Raw genomic sequence first — 24,809 nt, 5'->3', positions numbered from 1 at the left:
TTTTTACTAAACTTGGTAGATATGTAGAACAGGACGCCTCAAGGTGACCGGAGAAATTTAACTCTAATTGGCAACTGGGTGGCACTATAACAACAGAAAAATGCTTAAAAATGGCTAAAATGCGACCGATCGCTGTGGCTCCCCCTGTGGACCAATGTTTGGTTTTTTTTCTAATTTTTGGTATGACTAAATCATGGTATGATATGCTGTACTCAATGGGTCTGGACTAGTCTCTTAAAAGAATGCATCATACTTACTCTGCATTTCAATACCCACACTACCACACTATATAGTACGCCAGAAAAAAGATTTAGAATGTCCAAATACATAGTATGTGAAAAGCACCTCGATCTTCCATTTCATCTGGTCCGATTCTGCAGTATGCAAGCCAGCATGCTTTTCTGGCCATTCTGACCCACAGTCCTCTGCACAGCGGATGATACATTATGTCAACTGAGCCACAAATAGATGACAGCTCATTGACAGCTCTCAGAAGTCACAATGACAGATGACTGTGCATTCCAATAAAATAAAATAAAGTAACAACGACAGAGAAATGCAGATGTAATTTCACTGTTGAAAATATAAAATGTTAGAATTTACAATCTGTGTAGTTAAAACTTTAAAGTTAATCTACATGCATTGCAAAGTAACAACAACAGAGTTGATCTCGTCTCTAGAGAACTCGGCGAGTGGCGTTTGTTTTATCGTCAAAGTAACGGATATCCGATATTCTGATCTTGGGCTTTATAAATAAAATTGAATTGAATTGAAAAGGAAGAGGGTCAAAGTTCAGTGCGTAATGTTATGAGACAGTTTATGTGCATACTGCATGCAACAGTACATATTTTGTAAGGGCAGCTGCAGTACCTACTGAAGGTAAAAAGAAAAAGTATGTGATTCAGAACACAGAAGGGGGTCAGCCACACCTCCTCACTAAGGCAAAAGTTTCTGTTCCTTCCTTGCTCAGAGCTGCTCTGAGAGCTTTCCTAAATCCCTCCTGGTCTGAGACTTCTTATTAAAACATTTGAGGCTAAGTTAGGAGCTCTCCGAGAGTGTTCTCTGCCCCAGGTTTTTATACTTTTTACAGAGATTTTTTTGTTTGTTCTGGCAAGATTTACAGAACATTGAAGGCAGAAAAGACTGTCTACACCAACTGGTCCAGCCACAGGGTCCAGATTTCACCTTAGTCATTAGTTCAAGGTCCACACAGTTTAAAATATTCAGCATCATACTTGTGTTTGGCCATGTTGATGAGCCAGTTTGCTGTTTCTGTCAAGTGGCTGTCTATTATTCACCCACTCTACAGCAGGAAACGGCACTTCAAAATTAAAGCTCTGTGCTGGAAATTCACTGTACTTCAAAATAAAGTGTTGTTTTTTTTGTTTTTTTTACAAACTTGACACACTCACAAGTCACTTGTGGCCCTTTCAGAGTGGACCCGTGACCCACTTTTTGGACCCTGACCCACCAGTTGGTCAACACAGTATTCTTCAAAACAGGGCACTCATGTAAATGATGTTCTTTTTTTAAATTTATGATGATATGATGATGACTTGTGTTTTGTAAGCTCTCTGTTTGGCACAGGACATTCAAACACACAAATGAATCAGTTAACTATTTTACATAATGTTGGGAAGTTTAATCCTTATTAACAATCTGTGTTAACTATGAATCTAAACAGAATAAACAGTGTTATTGTAGTTTATTATTTGGTAACAAAAAATGGAAATAAGTACCTCAAAACTTCCCACCACTGATTGCTGTACTGTTTCTGTATGACACCATATGCTGTTCCTGGTTATTGGGTGTCTGCCAAGTGTGTACTAATGTCTTTCACTGTTTTCATTTTGTTCAATTTTGTCCCCAAACTGCGAAACAATTTCCCTCTGCGGCTTTAAGTTCAAAGGAGAAGCGACAATGACACAGACAGATTTCCATTTAAATCCACTTTAAGGAGAGAAATAATAATTAGAAACAGCTATGGACAGCGACTGCAGTAATTACAAGCACAATAATAATAATAATAATAATAATATCTCCAAAAAATGTGTCCCAAAAATTGCATATTGAACCTCAAGGAGTAGAAGAAGGACAATTAATACATCATAATTAATATGTGGATACGGGCAGGGATATTAGGGGACATAATTCTCAGTTTGCACAGTCACTCAGGAAATAATCAGTTTATGAAGGGTCATGTTTTAGCATTTGGGACTTAACAAAAGCAGAGATCATCTTCCATTAAGTGACACTGGTTCACTCTCCAGAGCACATGACACCAATAAAACCTCAGAAGAAATCAGATGCGAAAAACATCATTACTATGTCATTGGATCATAAGTGAGTCGTGATCTTTAGTTATTTCTTCTGTCATGTCCTCCTGAGACCCTGTGTCCTCTCATGAGGACGTCACATTTTGGGTTTCCTGCACCTTTATACTTCATCTTACTATATAATGACGAAAACTCTGTCTGTGTGTCTGTTCCATGTTTTGACTTGGTCAATCCATGTGAAATTTGGCACAGTGGTAGAGGGTCATGGGAGGATGCCAATGAAGCAATATTACATCAATTGGCCAAAGGGGGGCGCTATAGCAACTGATTGAAATTGCAAACTTTGAATGGGCATATCTCATGCCCCGTATGTCGTAGAGACATGAAACTTTGCACAGAGATGCCTCTCCTCATGAGGAACAAATTTGCCTCAAGAACCCATAACTTCCAGTTATATAGATTTTCCACCATTTTGAATTTACAATACGGACATTACAAATGTGTGCCAAACAGTAGCTGAGTCTCAGGAGGATATAACATATTTCATGTCTGAATTACAATGTATTTCAATAATACGTTAGTTCATTGTTACACTCAAATACTTTGAGGTTTCTTGTTTTTCTTCCTGTAAATTGGACTTGTGTTTGATATTGTGTGACAACTGTTTGATGCATTTTATCCACAGATAATACAGTTTTGATGGAAACATTTATTTAATACTTATACTAATCCTCTCCTCTTCTTCTCTCTGTCATGTTTATCCAAAAGTACACTGCTACACAGCACGGCTGCATTTCTGGGAAGAAAAATAATCCCTTTTCTTCTCTGTATCTTGTTTATAGAGACTTTATATTCCCTCCTCCTCACCCCTGTTTTCCTCTGAGAGGATCTCTCTCTCACACTCTCCTCTTCAGTCTCATTTGTAGCCTCCCTCCTCTTCTCTTTCTGCCCTACTCCCATTTTCTATGTCCCTCCCTGTCCAACAGTCTCAGTCATCCAAGTCTCTGGCGTCTGACCCTATAGGGAAGAGCATGTCGCTCTCCAAGGAGAGGTTGCTGCCCAGGCCGGCAATGCGGCTCCGCAGCAGGAAGTGTGTCCTCCTCTGCAGCAGCCTCTGCTGCTCCTGCTTCAGCTCCACGTAGGACCGCGAGAAGGTGTGGAAGATGGAGGTGACGGGGAAGGCCATGAGGAGGATCCCGCTCAGGATGCTGCTCAGAGCCACCACCTGGCCCGGGATGCTCCTCGGCACCATGTCCCCATAGCCCACTGTCGTCATGGTGATGACAGCCCACCAGTAGGTAGCAGGGATGCTGGTGAACTCCTGCGTGGTGGCCATTTCGTTCTCAATTAAGTACAGCAAGGGGGAGTACAGTGCGATGGCCACACACAGGAAGAGGAGGAGCAGTCCGAACTCCCGTGTGCAGCGGCGTGCTGTCAGGCCCAGAGTCTGCAGGCCCAGGGAGTGGCGAGCAAGCCGCATCACGTACAGGATACGCAGGGCTCTCAGGACGCGCAGCACCAAGCCCACTTTGTCCAAGTAGCTGCTGCCGGAGCCCAGACGCTTCTCCCCTTTGGAGGTGCTGTCCACCACCAGGGTGATGTAGTACGGCAGGATGGCCACCACGTCTATCAGGTTCAGGGGCTGCCGGAGGAAGGCCAGCTTGCTGCGGTCCTGGATGAAGCGCAGGGTGAACTCCAGGGAGAACCAGGCCACGCACACCGTCTCCACTATGAAGATGTTGTAGCACATCTGGGAACATGTGCCCTGGAGAGGAAAGACACACGAGTGAGCAGGTTCATCATCAGCATGTGTGAGTGGTCGCTGTAGTCACTAGAGGGAACCACTTCTATGTGAAATCCAGGAGCTTTGCATGCTGGGAGGCTGCAGCAATAAACACAACGTGCAAAATATTTCTACAACAAACAAAATAAATCACACACACATCTTTAATTATTTGGATAAATATGTTGGCAAGAGAAATATTAGGAGTTTAAATTTTGATTTGATGTGTGATCTGTGCCATAAAGCAGCAACTTTTCATGCTCTTCTTCATCATGCATATTGTAAAGGGACAGTTCACCCCAAAATTTCCCTCTTACCTGTGTTATCAGTCTAGATTGTTTAAGTGTGAGTTGCCAATGTTGTTGTCCAGTATAATGGAACTAGATGGCACTCAGCTCCACAGACCTTGTTGTGAGCAGTTTCACATAGGAACTATTTTCTTTCTACCATTCTACACCCGCCAGCCATATCACCTTGCAGAAGGAAGCATGCACTAAATGACTGTCACCAGCTCACCCTTTTTCACCCATAAGTGCGGCGGCCTTATGGGCAACCTGTGAGGGTGTGACGTGTACATGTATGTGCGGGGAAGCAGCTCTCTCTGGGTGTCGTGGTGAAGACAGCAGGCAGCAAAGACTGATGATAGCAGTATAATTAAGTGTCTAGATGAGCTCAGGGCCACATCTTAACCTCACCATCCTTCCTTCTGCAGAGTGGTGCAGACCACTAGAAGCTAGTTAGCAGCTAATGACGAGCCAAGCTAGAATTAATGTCAATAAGCCAGCGCGTTCCCAACTACGGTTCAGAGCCAATAAGAAGTCACTGAGAGAGAGAGGTATCATAAAGTAGAGCAGGTCGGCTAATCAACCAAATAATGATAGTCTATACAACTGAGATTTGAGCAACCTCCCACTCTTTCTCCACCTCTTCTCTTTACCCCTCTCTACCTTATCAAAACATCGAAAATTAACGTCACACATGAAAAAATTAGATAAAGAAAAGAAAAAAACTTTTTTTGTCCATTTGCGTTACTTGTATGCGTGACTACGCACCCAGCATGAGATGTAGACATTAACAACATCCTCCTTGGCTTGTAGCTCAGTGGTGCTAGGTGAGCGAGCAATGATGCACTTTCTTCTGAGAGCAGCTGTCAGGTGTAGTTTGGTACAAGGTCTGTGGATTATCTTGAGTAACCAGGTCATGATTACTGGAAAGAGACACTGATGTTGAGTTTTTTTAAAGCTGTACTAAAATCTAAAAAAAGACCTTCCTGTGCCTCCTGAAAAACACAGAGACCTCCACTTAAAAAAAAAAACTCCTCTTCTAACCTGCAAGAACATTGAAGTACGTAGCACAAGGTGAAAATGCAGTTAGCCACCTAACATTATCTATGACAATTCTTTAACACAGAAACAAGTCCTGTTTCCCTCTATCATGTAGACAGAAGATCGTGGGGAAATTTTCTGCTAGATTATGGTGATATAATTTATCGCCATGTGGCAGCCTCCACTTTCATGCCCCTGAATGCTGTCCACCATTCAGCCCTTAGATTTATAACCGGACACAGTTACAGCACTCATCATCAAAAAGTGGGTTGGCCTTCTCTTTCTATTAGAAGGGACTTTTCATTTGATTTTTATTCATTTTTAAAGGACTTCTTCAAAGATTGCCCTCATATTTGACGTCACTTATTGGCTCAAGAGCTAAAACACATACCACACCTTCGCAGGACTGGTTAGTGCTGCAGGTTTCTAGAACTAACACTGACTTGGGAAAGATTGCTCTTAGATTATTTGCACCATACACCTGGAACGAATAGCTTGAAGCTTGATGCTTGATACTCTGGTTCCAATGGGTTAATTCATAAATCTAGGCAAAAACCTGACTGATTTTAACTGTTACTGGTTTTAACTTGTTTTAACTGACTCGATTTAAAAAATATATGTCTATATATCTATATATCATATGTATATATATATATATATATATATATATGTATATATTTAAAATTTTATGTCATTACCTCCGCCAAGGAAGTTATGTTTTCGCCGGCACTGGTCTGTTTGTTTGTCTGCAAAATAACTCAAAAAGTTATGAACGGATTTTGATGAAATGTTCAGGAAAGGTGAAAAATGGGACAAGGAACAGATGATTAAATTTTGGTGGTGATCGGTTGAAGCAAAGTGGATAAAATAATAAATAAAGTCTATGGTCTGACAGCAATTAAGACGGTGAAAATGGCGCCATCTGGTGGCCTGGAAAGCATGTCTTGTTCTACTTCCTAAATATTGTTGTAATTCTAAAGTTGAAATTTTGTAATTCTAAAGTTGAAATTAATGTTCTGTGTTGGAAAAAAGAAAGTGAAAAATACAAAACAACATATTATACTCTGTGTTGGTACAAAATAAAAACGAAATAAATACACCACAGTGTCTCCATGGTGAAGGCATATATAACGTAATAATGATAGTGATGCAAATAACCTAATTGTGATGCAGGCTGCAAAATCTGATGCAGAGGGGGAGGGAATATCAGCTACTTGGTGGAGGTCTGCACTCTCTGAGTGCTTTTCTAGTTATTTATGTACTCAGGTCTCTCTTGGAAATGAGATCTCAATGTCAAGAGACTTACCTGACTGAATAAAGGTTTTTATAATATAATTGTTTTTAATGTGTGATGTTAATGTTTGGATGTGATGTGATGTAAATTTAAGGAAGAGAGGGTAGAGACAAAGAGATGGAGAGATGGTCATATCAGTTTTATAGTGTATCGTTATTTGGTTGATTAGCTGACATACTCTACTTCATTAAAAAAAAAAAAAAACTGACCCACACACCCTAAAAATATACTACAGTAAAATGAAAAGTAATTTGCACTTTGAGTAATTTATTGACCAGGTACTTTTTGACGCTACCTTGAGAAGGTTTCTAAAATGGCAATTTTCACTTTTACTTGAGTCATTTTTTACTGGAGTAACTGTACTTTCACTCAAGTATAGTATCACCATCTACCATCTACGAGGTGATACAGTTGGCGTGTGTAGAACGGTACAAAGAAAAAATCTCCTACATGAAACAGCTCACAACAAGGTCTGTGGATTATCTTGAGTAACCAGGTCATTGCTGTTGAGTTGAGGTTTTTTTTTCATCTAGCCATCTAGTTCCACTGTATTTGAGAGAAGGCAGACATCTCAAACACTTATCAACTCAGAACAAAACACTCTACATAGATAAATAGCACTACAGGTAAGAGGAAAAATGGGGTGAGGGTGAACTGTCACTTTAAGCTTTTTTTTTGGAAAGGCGGATGTTTTTCTTAGATACAGTAATAATGCTGATTCAATGCGTGGCTGAGAAGGTTCAAAGCATTTCAAAGCACATAGCACACAGCTTTTGAATGTGCTCCATATCAGGGCAAAATATCATTATGAAACACACTCCCACAGAGGAGGAGATGGTTTGAGTAGACCCATACAAGCACCTGCAAACTCCAGTACAGCTCTTCTCACTCAGAGAGAGGAACACTTGCACACGTTTAATGCAACACTTTGTTGTCTGGCTGCAAGAAATTAGAGGCTGCGGAGCTGTTAGGATGTGATTACTGGCACTTTTAATTAAAAAAACATAATTAAAACATACTGATAATACTGGCGTGTGAATACAAAGTGAGTGTGTCAGGTAGAATATAATACAGCAGCTTCATCAGATCGTTAGCAGTCATTTCAGTTCTTTTATTTCATTTTGAATACCTCTTATTTTCCCAGAATGCAAATTGTGAGTTTGTTGGAGTGACTTTGTGACAGAGATGATGTTTAACTCAACATGATATGGAACATACAGAGTCACAGTGCGAGATTAAAGTAGGCCTACTGCATCTGAAACCTGAGTCAGCAGCAGCATGAAATGTGGTTCACAGTTACTCCCAAACAAAAACCGTTGAGATTTTGGTTTTGCCCTCCACCCACTGACACTACCACACATACAGTATCTGCACTTGATTTCCTGGGTATATACAAGAAGTGAAAGCAGAACATTTGAAAACCACAAAAAACATTTGTTTGAAATGGAATGTAAAGCGGTTGCAGTTCCTCTTAGCTTAAATCCAAAGAAAACATTTCTACAAAAGCATCTAAGAGAAATAAATTCATTAAAGGTCCAGTGTGTGAGATTTAAAGGATAACTTCGGTATTTTTCAACCTGGGCCCTATTTCCCCATGTGTATGTGTGCGTATGATTCATAGGTATGATTCAAACGAGCTAAAACGGTCTCGCAAGAGCTTTGCTCCACTGTGTCTGTAGCTCTCTCTACTCGTGGGACAGCCGTTTTCTTGAGGAAGAGGCGTTTCGGGATTGGATGTCTTCTCTTCTTCGGCTGGCAGTAGTCATCTTGGGAGAAGTGAGCACTGCAGACCCGATGGTCTGCAAGGCGCAGTGTCTGGACAGGAGTGTTAGCATCCATTTGTAGCACAACTAGCCACAACTTCAGCATCTCGCCGTCCGACAAAGGCAGCCTATGAAAGCTGCACGGGGTGTTGTGCGACATCCTGTTCTTGCAATTCGGATAAGCACAAACACGAACCATTGTTTCCAATCGATGCAGTAAAACTCTCAGCTGTACTCCGGGACAACCAGCGCCACTCTGAGCGGGGCTCAGCATGGCTCCTCTGTTTTCTTCCGGCAACAAGCAAAGCTCTCGCGAGATGACGTCACAGCCTAGAGGTAAGGGAAACGCTTAGTATGCTACTTACAGAGATAGCACTGGCGATCTGAACCAGTCAGTTGGGAAAAAAGCACTTTTAATACGCAAACTTATACGGGAAGCATTTGCCCCTGTTACTGTTTTAGCTCGTTTCGTGGCTCCCGGCTGCATCCGCCTCCCTCAATACTGAACCAATTTTAAAACGAGTTGTACCTATGAATCATACGCACACATACACATGGGGAAATAGGGCCCAGGTTGAAAAATACCAAAGTTATCCTTTAAAGGGACTAAGTGGCATCTGTTGGTGAGGATTGCAGAATGCAACCAGCTGAAATGTCTCCCTGTTAGAACTGAAAGTTATTCAAAAGCATCTTAGACCTTAAAAAAAGCTCCTAAGGTGAAAAACAGTTAGGAGCGGGGAGGAGGACTTTTATTGTGCATAAGAGTTTCTTAATCAGAGGACAAAATGATGGATAGACAAAGAGGTCACACAGTGAGTAAATGAAATGCTACAGATTAGATCATGCAGAGAGAATATGTGTGGCTGATGTCATTAAGGATACGCACACATTTCTCACCTAACGCTTTAACATCAGAAATAAAATGATCACAACACCAAGACATTTGGAAAACTGGAATAATCCATCAGTGCAGCAGTGACTATTTGGGTCTGTCTCAACCTTCCAACACATTCACAGTCATTTCATTTCCACTGGGTGTCCACACCTTGCAGGCTCATAAAAGATTGTGTTTGTGACAACCAATCACATCTGTTAAAGAATGCATCGTGCCTGGCAACGGGGTCGACCACAGCTCCTCACTAAAGCCCCGTTTCCACAGTGCAGTACAGTACAGTTCAGTTCGGTATGCTTATTTTCCGTTTCCACTGTGAAAAGTTGTGGATGGTACCGATAGAACTGTTCTGTACCATTCTGTTCCCCCTCTGTTTTATTAGTAAACTGTAACTATAAAATAAAGGATGTTTTGCTGCCTCTCACAGCAGCTGGAGGCTGAGAAAAAATAACTTCACTCACTTTTAAGGTGGAACGTTTACTTGTAATGTTACTCAATGCATGAGCTGACAATATGAATCCATCAACACACTTCAAATTTAACTGTGACAACTTTGACTATCACTTTAGTTTTTATATGACGTACACTTTCAGTAATGAGCCGATCTCCAAGGGTTCATATTAATTACGGCCGGTATAGAACGTCTCCATTGGTACCATCCACAACTTTTCACAGTGGAAATGGGAAAAGGAGCGTACCGACCTGAACCGTACCGCAATGCTCACTGGACTCGTGGCTTTAGTGCAGGGGCAGACTGAACCACTTTGTGCCTTTAAGGGGCCTCAGAGTGCTTCCACTGTATTTTATATATAAAGTTTAGTCTTTCAAATAATTTATTAAGCCAGCTTTAATTTAATTATACCAGTAATTACTTAGTAATGAAAAAACCAAACTTTTCATTCCAGGCTTTTCACGAGCCCTCCTCCCTTTGGGGTCCTGGGTAATGAGCCCCACTTTTCTCCCCACTGCGATGCCCCTGCTGCTAGCCAGGCAGCTGCTAATGTGTGCTAACCTTTTTTCTGATTCAGACGTTCACAGTAGGTTTTTACCGGGAGCCGCATTACCCGCAGACGTCTCCTCCTCTTCAAAGCAACTGTTTGCAGTTATTTAAGTCCCTTTAACTTCCTACTTTTATCAAAGAGCCTTTTCTGCTTTTAGCTGAGTTTTAAGTGCATTAAGTCATTAAGTTCATTTCTGTGCACCTTTAAAACAGCAGCTCCCAGTTTAAAAGGCTTGTAAACAATGGATTTATGAGATCTGATGTATGTTACATATGCTACATGATTACTGTTTGCTTTGTACTGTTTTGTTTTGTTCTGTCTTGTCTATTTTATATTCTTTCCTGTCTGATTTTCCCTTGTTGAATGTGTGTTAAATGTAAAAGAATAATATTATATTCCATTTCTGCCAGTGTAACCCCCCCTAAATCCTGCACACTGGACCTTTAAAAACCAATTTGCACTTTACTCTGCAAGAAAATAATGTGTGTGGCTCAAATATTCCATTTGGCTTTGATTTGACTAAAGAGGCCAGTGTGCTAATTACGGCTGTGACTGAAGTCACGCAGAATAATGAAAGCACACTGAGACGTCTTCAAATATTTTTCTCTAATCCGGCAAAACAACCTGCTCTCTCAGTGGTCTCCCTTTCCTCGCTGCGAGGAGGTTTTAAATGACATGACAGATGAGACATGCCATCATTAGAATGTTTTAATGACTGCTTTTCACAGTTACGCGTCAATTAACCTCAGTTTAGCTTTTGAATACAGCTCAGACAAAGCCAGTCTCACCACAGGGCTCAGATGTTCATTGTTAATACTCTGGTGTCTCTTTATGACAAATTCCCAGCAGAGAATGAGGTTGTGTTGGGTCATGTCTTCTTTTTCTCTTCTCCTCACTGACATGAAAACACGTCTGCTCTGGTATTAATGTGTTTTTGTACACAGTAACTTTTTTGTGGTGTGTTAAATGTCATTACTCACCGCCTCCTCTTCCTCCCTCATGGCAGGCATGGTGCTGATGGATAGGTTGATGGCAGTGATGGTGACAAACAACACTGACAAGCAAGCAAAGATCTTGCCCGGCAGGCCCGAGTGAGGCCTCTCCACCATGTCTCTCAGCTTGCTCATGCACCGATTGAGCTTGGACTCTGCTGCATGCTCCCTGTGGCCACTGTCTGAATCCAACAGATTCTCCAGGAGTTCCTCCTCCTCCTCTGCTCTCTCCATCGCCTCAAACTCCTCCACGCGCTGCAGCAATCGCCGGCGACAGCACCACTCCAAGCTCTCCTCAGGGACCCCCCAGTAGAGCAGCTCCTCCCTGAAGGACAGGGCGCACATCTCCCTGAGGGACCGCAGCTTCCCCGCACGCAGGTAGGTCAGGATGGTGCGGAAGGCACAGGGGCTGCGGTCGAAGAAGAACTCATTGTGCGTGACATCATAGTCATCGCAGATGCGCATGATCTCATCAAAGCTGCTGCAGAGGTGCAGCTGGCCCAGGCGAGACAGGGGGAAGTCCTCTAGGGTGGTCCAGGGGAGCTGGTAGCGCAGGCCACCCACATTGATGATGGCGTGGAGTTTGCGGGCGCTGGACAGAGGTGTGTCATCCTGGAGGGAGCTGAGCTCAGGGGCACGCTGCGCCCGGTTGTAGAAGGCCCCCTTTTGAGCCTCCTCCTCATGCAGGGGAGGTGGGTTGAGGGAGGAGTCAGAGGCACAGCTCAGGGCACTGTAGTCATAGTCGGAGCCATCGCCCGCCAACAGGGTCATCTTTACTGGTCCACTCACATCACTGGGCTCAGCCTGCCACCATCACTCTGTCACCTGCAGAAGGGAAACAGAGGAGTCTTACAAATCTGGCATAAAGGGCCTTATTGTTTGTAATAAATCAGAGGAAAACATTTTTAAAAATGAATTGAATACAAGAAAGTTTATGACTTTGATATACTGATAAGCTTCAGTGCAAACCTTTGTGAGTTACAGTAAACTGGAGCAGCACTGACTCTGTGTCTTTAACATCATGCCACTGTGCTTTACCACTAAAAGCTTCTACATTGCTCTTACCCGAGGATGAGTAATACCACAATGCAGCATTATTGCAGCAGGAGCCACTTAGATTATTGGCATTTTAATTCTAATGGCCACTTGTCAATATATGAAGGCAGAGCCATGTGTAAACAATCCCTGCCTGCAGAACAACCCACTCACTGAAGAAATGTAACGAAAGCATGAAACCCGTTTGAAATATTCCACCACAAAGACACTTTCTGTAAACTGTAATGATATTAATATGAGGACTGAAGCATTGTGAGCAGTTTATCTTTACAGGTACAGCACAGTTAGCTCGTCTGTTTGTTTACTGTAAAGCAGTTCTTTATGGTGGTTAACCCAGCCGGCCATTAGGGATTATAAACAGGGACAAAATATTCCACCCTCATCCACACCCACCACCACCCACCCTTATCTCTGATACCAACACAGGCAATTTCCACTGGTCTCACTTCAGTGAACTGGCTAGTGTGGGGACTAACATCATCACACATGAACGCAGTTGGTCTCATTAAATCCACATGAAGGGCAGCACGGTGGTGCAGTGGTTGGTGCTGTCGCCTCACAGCAAGATGGTCCCTGGTAGGAACCCAGGGTGGGGGAGCCCTTCTGTGTGGAGTTTGCATGTTCTCCCTGTGTCAGCGTGGGTTTCCGCCAGGTACTCCAGCTTCCTCCCACAGTCCAAAGACATGCAGGTTAACTGGTGACTCTAAATTGTCCGTAGGTGTGAATGTGAGTGTGAATGGTTGTCTGTCTCTATGTGTCAGCCCTGTGATAGTCTGGTGACCTGTCCAGGGTGTACCCCGCCTCTTGCTACTGTAAGTGTCAGCTGGGATAGGCTCGAGGCCCCCCGCGACCCTTATGTAACTAGTTTTTTTGGTCTTACTCCCTCCTGACTTAAGCCGTTTGTTTACTTTCCTCACTTCTGTTTCTCCTCTTGTTTGTGGAGCATAACTGCCAGTCAGAGTGGTTTCATTCACCGATGGACTCCGCCATTACTGACGTTGATTCAACATGTGAATCGGCCAAAAATGCAATGACGAGGGAGCCAATAAGGGCTGCACTGACTAAGACGACAGATGCTCACCATTAGCCCAACATTGATCGAAGGCCAACCGACGGCTTGGTGTGTCAGGGCCTTAAAAGCACTTTGAGTCCATTTACTGTATTGTCAGTGACACAAGTCAGTAAGGAAATTGTACTTGATCCCAAGTCATGGCCCCCACATCTGTACCCTTTGACTGGCACTAACGGCAGGCCTGTGGTTAGCTATACTTTTTAAATCAATACATATATCAGCCCAAATTTCAAGCGGCATCAGGTGACAGGAAAACATTATTACAGCTCTGAAAATTCAGCAGTGTTCCATTGGTACAATGGGACATTGGTGTGTTTAAAGGAATAGTTGCAGTTTTTTACTTCTTCTAACATGTGAGTCAAGTTAGCTCAGTTGTCTGCTTTGTGTGGACAACAGCAGAGGTGGGATCAAGTCAATGTTTTGCAAGTCACAAGTCTTAAACTTTGAGTTTCTGTTCGAGAACATGTCATAATGCAATCTTCAATAAAAGTAATGCCAATGTCATATACACAAACCATAAATGCTTTTTAAAATTTGAATTAATTTATCAAAAGTCACTCAGCTGTTAAGATAATGTTAACTCCTTTACTATGTTAAATTAGCCTCAGCTTACTGCTTACTGTGCAGCTACAAAGGTTAAACTAAGTTGGATATTGTTGCGTCTTCATCTGTAACTTTCAACCTGCACTTTCTGCATATTGCAATTTGTTTTTTGTTAACCCCCAAATAGTTTTTGTACGCAAACAAAATTATCTTTGGTATCTTTTTTTTCACCAACTGGCATTCAGTAACGTAACATTAGCATTCGTTTTTCATGGTTCTGTCCTGCAGCTTGAGTTGATGCTGAGCTGATGGACCAGTTTAAACAAACTGGATCTGGTATTTACATATTGACTTGCAGGGAACTAATAGTGTTAATGATCGTTGATTGAGAAAATAAATTGATGCATGACACACTTCTAAATAACATACTTTTTAAACTTTGGGCTTGAAGGAAGGTATCGGGTGTTTTCAAGTCTCAAGTCCAAGTGAAGCGAAAAGTCAGTGGTGTTAATGTCCAACTCAACTTGCAAGTCTGTTTTGATTTTGTCAAGTTGAGTCTAAAGTCATTTCATTTGCTAACTCTAATGTAAATCCTGTGACTCGAGTCCACAGACAACAGTGAAAGGAATAGTTTGACATTTTGCTTTCCTGCTCGGAGTTTGATAAGAACATTGATACCATTCTCGAACATGACAGAGGCATCGATCTTCTCATCTCACTCTTGACAAAAAAGCAATTAAACATACTCCCCAAAATGTCAAACTATTACTCTTGGGCAAACCTGACAAGGAGAACCACACACTCACAAAAACTACAACACCATTTCTCAAAGGACAACAGAAGGGTGCTGCAAAGGAGAATGTTTGTCTTATGATTGAGACAGCACATCAATATTATCTATATCACTCTCATGAGAGCACCAACTGAAAATTGAATTAAACCTCTATATCTTCACCCACAAAGTGCATCACAAAACAACATGTCTGTGCCATTATCTAAGCAGTATGAGTATTTCAGTCGAGCATCATTAAACATGATCACTGATCTGGATACAACACGCACCGAGGGGTAACAATTTCACTCCCAACTGTGTGCGTGAACATCTGTTACCCACAGCAGCCTGGGAATTATAAATGATGGCCTGATGTTACACTGGCTGTTGTTAGATAATTCACTGATGTAACGGCTTTGTGCAGCCGCTGAACAAGCTATATTTAAACACTAAAATATCTGTCTGTGTGTGTTCTCTATATCTCTTTCCGCAGTTAGACTGGGTGGCTTTCAGACAGGTGTTGTCTGAGGTGTGTGTTCTCACTTCACGCCAATATTTGTACATATATATTGAGATCTTTTCAGGCAAAACCAGACAGACAGATCAACAGAGAGATAGAAAGAACAGTATATTAAAACAGGAGAGAGAAGGAAAGAGAAAATGTTTACTGTACGTCACCAGTGCAGTGAGGACCTCGTGGCCTGTGTCCAAACTAATTTAATCAATTATAGTAATTTAGGGGGAGGCAGGTTAGCCAGCCGGGAATTAAAATGTCAGCGCCTGGATTTGCTGCACCACCAATTCTGGGTCAGGAAGGAGGCCTCGGCTTCTAAAACGGGGACGTGAATGTGTCACTGAATGGTTATTAGGCACCTGCACTGTCAGCCTCTGTGAGCCGCTGATTACAGTCAGCACCATCCTCCACCCATGAAATTAGAGCAAATCCAACACGAGCTCTGCTCTTAAACACTCTGCCTGGTTGTATTAACCTATTTTGCTTCTTGATGGTGTTTCGTTTTGGGTATTATATGATATTTCACACGTGAAAATAGGTCATCACATCTAGAGAAATCATAGAGATCTCTAATGGGTCCTTACATCATATTTTCTATATTTTCTATCACATCAACACTCGTGCTGTGCAACAAAACCAAAACACAAGAATGAAAATCATCTCTCAAAACAGTAAATCCCTCCTTTTTGCTGCTACACATCCGTAAATTCTCACATTCTCCCTCCGTGTGGCGGAGGTTATCGATACGCCTACAACACATCACCAGTGTGGATGTGCACAGGCCTCCGCCACTCTCCTACTAGATTAAATCACACTTAACCCCTTGAGGCTGTTTGATTTCTCACTTTGCCTTTAAACCGACTGTGCTTTTGCCTTTCTACAGTCACAGGAGAGTTTTTTTTGTTTTTTTTTAAACTCTTGGGTTTTTTTTTTTCTCTTCTTGTGTTGTGCCTCAGATGTCTCCTCTGGGGGACAAAGTCTATCTAGGAAGGAGAGATGAAACACTGCAAAGACAGCGAAGCCTGTTCCCCCCACCAGATCGGCTGAGGTCTGGCCTCTCTCTGTGCCAGCGTTATCACAGCTAAGCCACAGGGCATGTTCTCCAGATTGCCTGGTGAGTCACCGGGTTGTGAGTCTCTGTTGCCTGACTGCATTGAGCATGCATTACCCACAGTGCCCTCCTCAAGAGTCTTTGGAGAGCTTTGCCGCCGCCAGTGTTCATTGAGACGATTTTAATGAGCATAATAATGATAGCGATCACTGCGAGGTCGAAGCGTAGCTGATCTTCAAAGAATTCTGAAGCCTTTAACAAGTCGAAGTTCAGTCTGTAGAGAAATGTGTGCAACCTTCCTGTTCAGCGTGGAGGGTCCTGACTGATGTAAATCTATCTCAAATGAACACGTGCGGAGTATGTACCCTGCAAAGAGACACGAATAGCTCATCTATTAATGATTACTATTTATGGCTGCATATCTCCACATTGGTGGATGTGACGTGTCATTTGCAAAGAGTCACAATCAGACAGATTTTTCCAATCTGTCTCTGAATCAAGGATTTGCAATTCAACTCGACCCAGTCTGTGAAACACAAACACATGGTAATTAAATGGGTGATCAGTATTTCTGATGAAAATCGGAACCTCAGAGACGTACAATTAAAGTTAAACATAATTTAACAGCTGTTTGCCTTCCAGTGACAGCTGTTCACACTGCAGTCTTATTTTGCTTTTGTTTTTTGCACACAGCCTAACAACCTTTCTTATTGGCATAGCAGTGATGTAACATTGTAAAACAAAGCTCTTAATCAAGATGTTTCCGAATGACGGATGTCATCATGCACTCTTTCTCTCAGGCTAAATAACCATTCAGCTCACACTACGTCTCTTTGTTTTCCCCACAGATTGTGTATAAAAACAGCTCCCCAAAAGGGAAGCCAAAACATTTTGATTGCCCCCTGGTGGCTGGCTGCAGTATAGGTCATAAACCCCGCCCCCTACATGTTAGTTGATGGGACATGGGCCAAACTAAAAACTAGTTTTCCATCGGTGAATGAAATCACTCTGGCAGTTAGCTCAGCAAATGAGAAGAGAAACAGAAGTGAGGAACGTAAACAAACAGCTTAAGTCAGGAGGGAGTAAGACCAAAAACTTGTTACATAGGGGTCGCAGGGGGGCTATCCCAGCTGACATTTGGACAGGTCACCAGACTATCACAGGGCTGACACTTAGAGACTGAAGTACAAGTCAAATTTTTCCCAGACTGGTTTCTGTCATTCTGAGTATTTCTTATCATGCTGATGTTTGGTCAAGTGTTTGTTTTTTGTGATATGTTTAGTTTTATTCAGGTTTTTGATGCTATAAAAGGGGGTCGACAGCTGTTTGTGCCAATCGGTGTGCTCATGATCAATGGCGCTACTTGCTATTGGTCAGAGGGGTATATAGGCTGGAGCCTGATACTGTGGAGATCTCTATTTGGCATGAATTTGCATTTTCTTGGATAACGAGGGCATGACTGGCCCTACTCTGCCTTACTCTGCCTCTGATTGGCTTACCCTGATATTCTTACCCCTAACCCGAACCAATCCAGCCTGTTCTCAATTGCAGCTTGTCAAATACCACCTCTTTGCCAGTGATGTCAGCGTCAAACACCAACACAAAGGCAACTTTGGAGGCGGTTTGATATGCACCAGGCGCATCAGTTTTAGAGGCAGGCAAAAACCCAATTAATCAAATACTGTTGCTTCTTCAGTGAACATCAGCGTCAGTCATGTACAGAGGCAACCTTCTCAGCGGTACAATATGCACCGGGTGGCGACGGGTTGTAATGCTGCCGCCAATTACTGCAATATAAAGTGTATGACAGTCTGTCTGGGGAGGGTGGGTTAGGTGGTGGATGGCAAAAATGAAGTCTGGGCTTTCACGCTGGAGCCCTCTGTTTGTTTCCCGCATGAATTTTAAGCCAAACCATGTTTTTTTTCTAACAGCACGGTGGTGCAGTGGTAAAGTGAGGCATTATCACCTCACAGTAAGAGGGTTCCTTGTTCAAACCTAGGGTGGGGGAGCCCTTCTGTGTGGCATTTGCATGTTCTCCCCATGTCAGAGTGGGTTTTCTCCAGGTACTCCAGCTTCCTCCACAGTCCAAAGGCATGCAGGTTAATTGGTGACTCTAAATTGTCCGTAGGTGTGAATTTAAGTGTGAATGATTGTCTGTCTCTATGTGTCAGCCCTGTGATAGTCTGGTGACCTGTCCAGGGTGTACCCTGCCTTTCGTCCAATGTCAGATGGGATAGGCTCCAGCCCCCATGCGACACTTACGTAATAAGTTTTTTTTGGTCCTACTCACTCCTGACTTAAGCTGTTTGTTTACTTTCCTCACTTTTGTTTCTCTTCTGGTTTGCTGAGCTTAACTGCCAGTCAGAGTGTTTTCATTCACCGATGGACTCTGCCAGTAGACTCCCCGCCTCTCGCCCAATGTCAGATGGGATAGGCTCTCGCCCCCCCACCCCCCAATACATGTAACATGCAATTTGACACACCGACCTTGAACGTCAAAAACAGATGCAGATACCTACATGTTATATATGACGTGTACATCCACTGACAAAGTGATGGTACTTGACGAGTTGATATGACAACATGCTGACCAATCTCACTTCTGTTGCCTAAACCTTATCAACCCAACTAACGAAGGCAACAAGCACTAGCCAGTCAGAAGGGAACGTAGGGTCAGTCATGCCTTCACTATCGTAAGAAAATGTGAGTTCGCCTTGTGCATAGATGCAGAAGAAGGCTCCAAATGATGTTGCCGGTGCAAGATGACAGTGGCCATATCTGGGATAATTTGGCATCATTGTTGTACATTGGGAGTAAGTGGAGATGCATTGTTTTTACAGTCTTTGGTTCTTCATAACGAGCAATTCTCCTCATGTACCCTTAACTGCTCAGTGCTCTCTAATGGACTATAAGGGGGTGGTTATTCCAGAAATGGACTTGAAAACACCACGACCCAGCTTTCTCTCCCTCTCTCTGTCTGAAATCCGTTGAAACACTGAAACACTCAGGCATCCCAGAAGCACTTCTACCCGAGAAGCCCTTTCCTTACAGAAATTCCAGCAGGAATAGTTGTAAACAAAAATGTCTCTTTTTTCTTGTGAGTGGGCGGCATTAATGCAAACTGAAAACCCTGGAAGAAGCTATAGCTCCGGGGCAGTAAATGTCTCCCTAACTCTCGATGCGGTCCACCACAATGTGCTGCTCTCCGCTTCTGAGGTGGAGAGAAGTATGCTGTGTAGACAATACACTTTAATAATGAGCTGTATTAGCGTTAATGCTTGTTTATGTTGTCTTCTGTTAACCATTCGATTTCAAATGCAACCCACATGTGCCTTTAAAAGTGCAGCAGAACTAATACGTCTCTCCTTTTTTTTATAGCTTTGAGATCATATTCTAAATGCTGAAAAGGCACTAACCTTTTGAAATGCCACTCAAATGTTTTTTGTCTTCTCCCTCTTTGAGAGAAATGCCTCCCTAACAAAGAGCAAATGACAAGCATCACACCTCTGTCATTTTCTGTCTACAGTTTGTTTCCCAGCCTGTCCCCAGTCTGTCCTTCCTCTTAGAGCACTCGGTCCCCCAGACAGGCTCTGAGCCGACCCACCAAATCCCCACATTTCTGCATCACCGCTCAACATTATGCCACAGCACTCCTCATCCTCTTCGCTCTAACAAACTGTGACATACAATATTTAATCAGCTCGCAAAACATCTCACCATCACCTCAACTTTACACATACACACTCACATTCACAGTTTTTTTATTCCTTTTTTTATCCCAGGCATTCTTCTAGCCTGATAGGATGATTGTACACTCAACATATGTGAGCGCTCAACTAACTTGATTATATAAAGATTGCATAACATTAAGTTCCCCGCATTGTCTGTGTGAATCAACCAATTCTCACTTTTCATCTTTTGATGCCCTTTTCATGCCAAGCTGCAATCATCCGACCATCTAATCGCTCTGGGCTATGTAAACAATTTCCTTTTCACAGGCAGCTGTTATAAGTGGCGCTGAGCTTCATACCGCTGGAGACCTGACTGTGTCTGTCACTCTGAACTGAGTGTTTCGAAGGATCTCAGCGCAGGTCCCTGCAGGATGAGGTGACAGAAGGTACAAGCAACGACAGATCAAAGAGAGGTGATGGAACACTATCAAGCTGTGAGTGAAAAAGTACTTGAGTTGATGAAATGGAATGAATTGACCAGACAAACAGCCACACGGGGATTTCGTTCTTGTTGGGTTGATGGATAAGAAGTGAGCTTACATGAAGAAATAAGATACAACGTTTGATGGGCAGTATTTAAAGGGACGATGTGAGGACAGCAGATTGCAATCAGCTGAAACTTCCCCCACGTTTCAAACATAAACTCCTGGTTAGCTTTCCTTCAGTGTTCATTGTTAAGGAGGTTTTTACTGGGAGCTGAATTACACACAGAAGTCTCCTCCGCTCCAAAACAAACAGAGCAGGGGCAGACCAAACTTTGACCCATGCTTACGATCATTTTGAAGACAGGAAATTGGCGACACAGATCTTGAGGTGGAAGCCTGATTGTAGAAACAGTCGAATATTTTTGGCGCACACCATTTTGGCCTTTGTCTGTACGTACATTTTTTGCCTGGAACCTACACATTGTTTTATAAATGTTTTTATAAACTAGGAGCCGAATTATCCTCAGAGGTCTCTTTCACTCCAGAACAAACAGACCTGGTGATTCGTACTGCTAAAAACAACTGAATAAAGCAGTTTCATATTAAAAATCAATGTTTTTCTAATGCAGTTTGGCTCGTTGAGCAGGGGCTGCTATATACGGTTACCTTTGTGAAAACACCAATGGCTCTTTCTAGAGCAAGGGTTTGGTTTGTCTGTTCTGGGCTACTGTAGAAACATGGTGGTGCAATGTGGTGATCTCTTTGGCAGGGACTTGCTCCCTATGTAGAAATAAATGTTTCATACTAAGGTAACGAAAACACAATAATTCCTTTTTTCATGTGATTAAACAAAAACAAAAACATACTTATTATATTATGTTTCATTCCTGCCAATATATCCCCCTAAATCCTACACACTGGACCTTTAAAATGTTTGCGTTTGAGTGCAGAAAATTATAACTTTCCTGTCACATGATACAACTGGAACTGGAATTTGGTGTGGATTGGTAAAAATCTGTAGCTCAGACTGGATATGAGAGAAGCAATCTTGGTGAAACATGGACCAGCCTCCAGCTCTTTCCAAAAAGCTGTGATTGCAGAAAGAGAAAAGAACTTTATCCTACTTACACTTTCAAAGCACATCCATCACTCGATTTGTGTTGAGTCTGACGCCTGAGTGAAGATCTTTTTGTGTAACCACCCGTGCTCCTGGGAAATACAGTTGCTGGTGGGGCTGTGGCTCTTCGATCCGCTCTAATGACACTTCAGGATATGTATCTCAGATACCTTACATATAGACACATGGAAATAGCAGATTATAATTAGTTTGCGGGCCCGTCTTTGTGGGGGAGAATCAGACTATTAGCTATTAGAACGGGAAAAAGTCATTAGTTCATCTCATTAGAGTCACAATTACCTGGAGGAGGGAGAGAGGATGATCTATTATGTATCATATATCACTGATCCAAAGTCTGAAAGAGGCATATGCGTGGTGGACTCATAATCACATCATGGGGCATAATCTAACATCATCCTCAAAGTGAGACCATGTGCTGTGTTGCAGATGATCTCTTTATGCGTTCACTAAATTATAACATCAGCCATGATTCAGTGTTTGAGGACTTGAAGTGGCTCTCACATTCAAAAGTTTCTCTTGCATCAATTTTCATTTTAATTTTTTTTTTTTTAAAGTGGCTGCCAATTTCAAATGCCTCTGCGAACACACAGAGAGCGTTGTTGAGAGAATGTCTCTCTACAACAGTGAACCTTGTCTCTGTCTGATATCAGTAAATGTTGACAGATAATAACATGCTGTAATGTAGCTGCAGCCGTGTTACCATGGTGTAGTGCAGGCAATCCAGCATGCAAATCACTGTCATGTGTTAAAGACATTTTTTTAAATGGGTCGAAAGATCTAAAATAAAATAAGATGCCTGTTTATCAAAAGTGGAGTCTGGAGGATATATAAATATAAATCTTACTGTATTCAAGCATTGATAATAATAATAAACTGGCTTTGGAAAGCAGGGCACTGCATACTTGCACAGGTCTGATTTTCTTTTTTGAAAAGTGAGAACAAAACCACAGGATGACTTCTACAATAACCCTCAATAAGTAAATATATTATCCTGATATCAACCCCTGGGAAATCTGATGCAAAAAATATCAGTCAGCTCTGCCATTTCCAACTTCTTACTGCGAAGACAAACACTGTGCTGCATGTGACAAACTCTCAAAGTGTGACTTACAACTGAAAGAGTGTGTCTTAACGTACAATGGACGTATAGTAAAGACTTTGAATGCATCAATACTGTAAATTAAATATGAAAAATACTCACTGTGTGTCTGAATCAGATTCCCAGCAGCTGTCAGTTTGCCGAAGGCGCTCAGAGGAATGCACATGAAGGAAAAAATATGGAATGTGTTTTCAGCTTCTGCTGCTTCTGCCTCGTTTAACTCTGCTCCATCTATGCACAGGCACCAGGCTTGGTGGAGTACGAGGAGGTTATTTGATGATCATGAGCAACAGGCTGCCTCCCCTCCCTTCCCCTCCCTTCCCCTCCCCTTCTTCCCTTCCCTTTGCCCTCGTCTCTCCCTCTCTCTCTCTCTCTCTCTCTCTCTCTCTCTCTCTCTCTCAACTCCTTCCTCCCCCCCTCTTCTTCCAGCACTGACATCAGAAGTGGGTGTGACATTATACAAAAAGGTTTTGAGAGAAATCCATGGCAACCACCATCTAGAGAGCCACGCTGCCCCTCCATCCTTTAAATGAGAATAATCCCCATCTTTTGATTATAGATTCACACAAAGGTTTTTATTTGTCCGGTGGGTTACCCGGCTGAGGGGGAGGGAGGGAGAGGAGGAGAGGAGAGGAGGGGAGAGGAAGGGAGGGCCGCTGTAGGCTGGCTCAGACTCACCAGGGTGTCCAATTTTAGACAAGTGGTGGGAAATGCTATCATGAGGTATGATGATAAGGAGGGATGGCTCATACAGAGAATGTTTATCTCCAGCAGAGCAAATGCTGCCTTTATGATTTTTTTCTTATGTTTTGTTCCCAGTGGCCATTGAAGGGATGTCTGGTGTTTAGATGATATGGCAGATGATGGTGTTCACATTACATACAACAAGATAGTCATAATGTCTGAAGCAATTGAGGAAATGTAATGGAAAAGAGAAAACAACACAAAAAAATTGTCAGTATGTATGCATGGTAAAACATACCTGTTTCAGTATGTGTTTCACGTCTGCATTTTGTCTGCTGACCATTAGCTGAAACTGTGTTGGGGTCTATTATGCCTTTATTGATCTACCTGTCTTGAACTGAATGGAAACTGCAAAAGTAAACACAATTGACAGGTCAATCTCAGTGTATTACGTTCACTTCAGTGCTATTACGACTCATAATGGTGAAGGAAAAAAAACCTAAATGTGCATCATTTTTTTGGTGCGGGTCCAATTTTCCTCCCCAGCCTGCTGTGTATGAGTACAGTGTTTAAAAAATGATTACTCTTTTATGGCTGTGGACCGAGCGCTGTGTTTTCAGAAGAGATATATTGTAAAGGAAGGAAAGCATGTAATTCCTGTGAGCTATTATGTCTCCAGAGCGGAGTTGTTTTCTAGCTGAGTGACCGAGGCTACTGAGGATAATGATACAAACCGAGAATGACAATACAAACCAACGCAACATTTCATAAGAGCAAAACAGAGAAAGAAGTCACTGCAGCACACAATCATCATAATGACCCTGCCATAAGGGAGTTTGAATTCTTAAATACTGTTGTCAAAGCAAACAAACAAAGTTAAATGATTATCATCTGCATGCACCGTTGCATTCATCTGGCTGCTTGTCCATTTTGTTTTGACTGAGCTTACGCAGCACACAGTCAGGCCACAGGGGCAAACCAGAGCGCTGTATGATATATGATCATGTCCCAAGATATCCAGACTGACAAGCACCACGATATTCCAGACATCCTAATGTGCTGTAATGCAAAAGTGAATTACAAAGAATGACAAAACTGGGGATTCCCTAATATTGTATTTAAGTCAACAGGACTGAGTCTACAGCAGAGGTGGCCAAACTATGGCCTGTGGGCCACCTGTAGACTGCTGCCTGTTTTTAAATGGTCAGCAGCAAATTTTTAAGAATAAATTAGAATAATCAAATTAGTACAATCAGTCGCATTTTAGCCATTTTGAAGCATTTTTCTGTTGTTATAGTGCCACCCAGTTGCCAATTAGAGTTAAATTTCTCCAGTCACCTTGAGGCGTCCTGTTCTACATATCTACCAAGTTTAGTAAAGATCCATATGGCGGTTAGG

The 24,809-nt window shown here is 42.4% G+C and overlaps 1 protein-coding gene across 2 annotated transcripts in view; it reads right to left on the bottom strand.

The window, feature by feature from the left end:
• Positions 1 to 1,874: 1,874 nt before the first annotated feature.
• Positions 1,875 to 24,809, bottom strand: part of kcng1 (potassium voltage-gated channel, subfamily G, member 1) — a 32,625-nt gene continuing 9,690 nt past the window's right edge. The window contains exons 1-4 of one of the 2 annotated variants that reach the window (XM_050066220.1): positions 22,830 to 22,966; positions 21,619 to 21,777; positions 11,315 to 12,151; positions 1,875 to 4,041 (exon numbers count right to left, since the gene is read on the bottom strand). In XM_050066220.1, coding sequence (XP_049922177.1) covers positions 3,265 to 4,041; positions 11,315 to 12,097 — 1,560 coding nt within the window. In that variant the 5' untranslated portion in view covers positions 12,098 to 12,151; positions 21,619 to 21,777; positions 22,830 to 22,966 and the 3' untranslated portion in view covers positions 1,875 to 3,264. Of the gene's footprint in view, positions 4,042 to 11,314; positions 12,152 to 21,618; positions 21,778 to 22,829; positions 22,967 to 24,809 lie in introns of those variants that run through there. The other variant, XM_050066219.1, reaches the window with a different exon arrangement.

Source organism: Epinephelus moara, chromosome 16, assembly GCF_006386435.1.
Source record: "Epinephelus moara isolate mb chromosome 16, YSFRI_EMoa_1.0, whole genome shotgun sequence".
NCBI classification, from domain to species: Eukaryota; Metazoa; Chordata; class Actinopteri; order Perciformes; family Serranidae; genus Epinephelus; species Epinephelus moara.
Note: the sequence above shows the minus strand (reverse complement) of the source record. Positions and strands in the feature narration are given on the sequence as shown.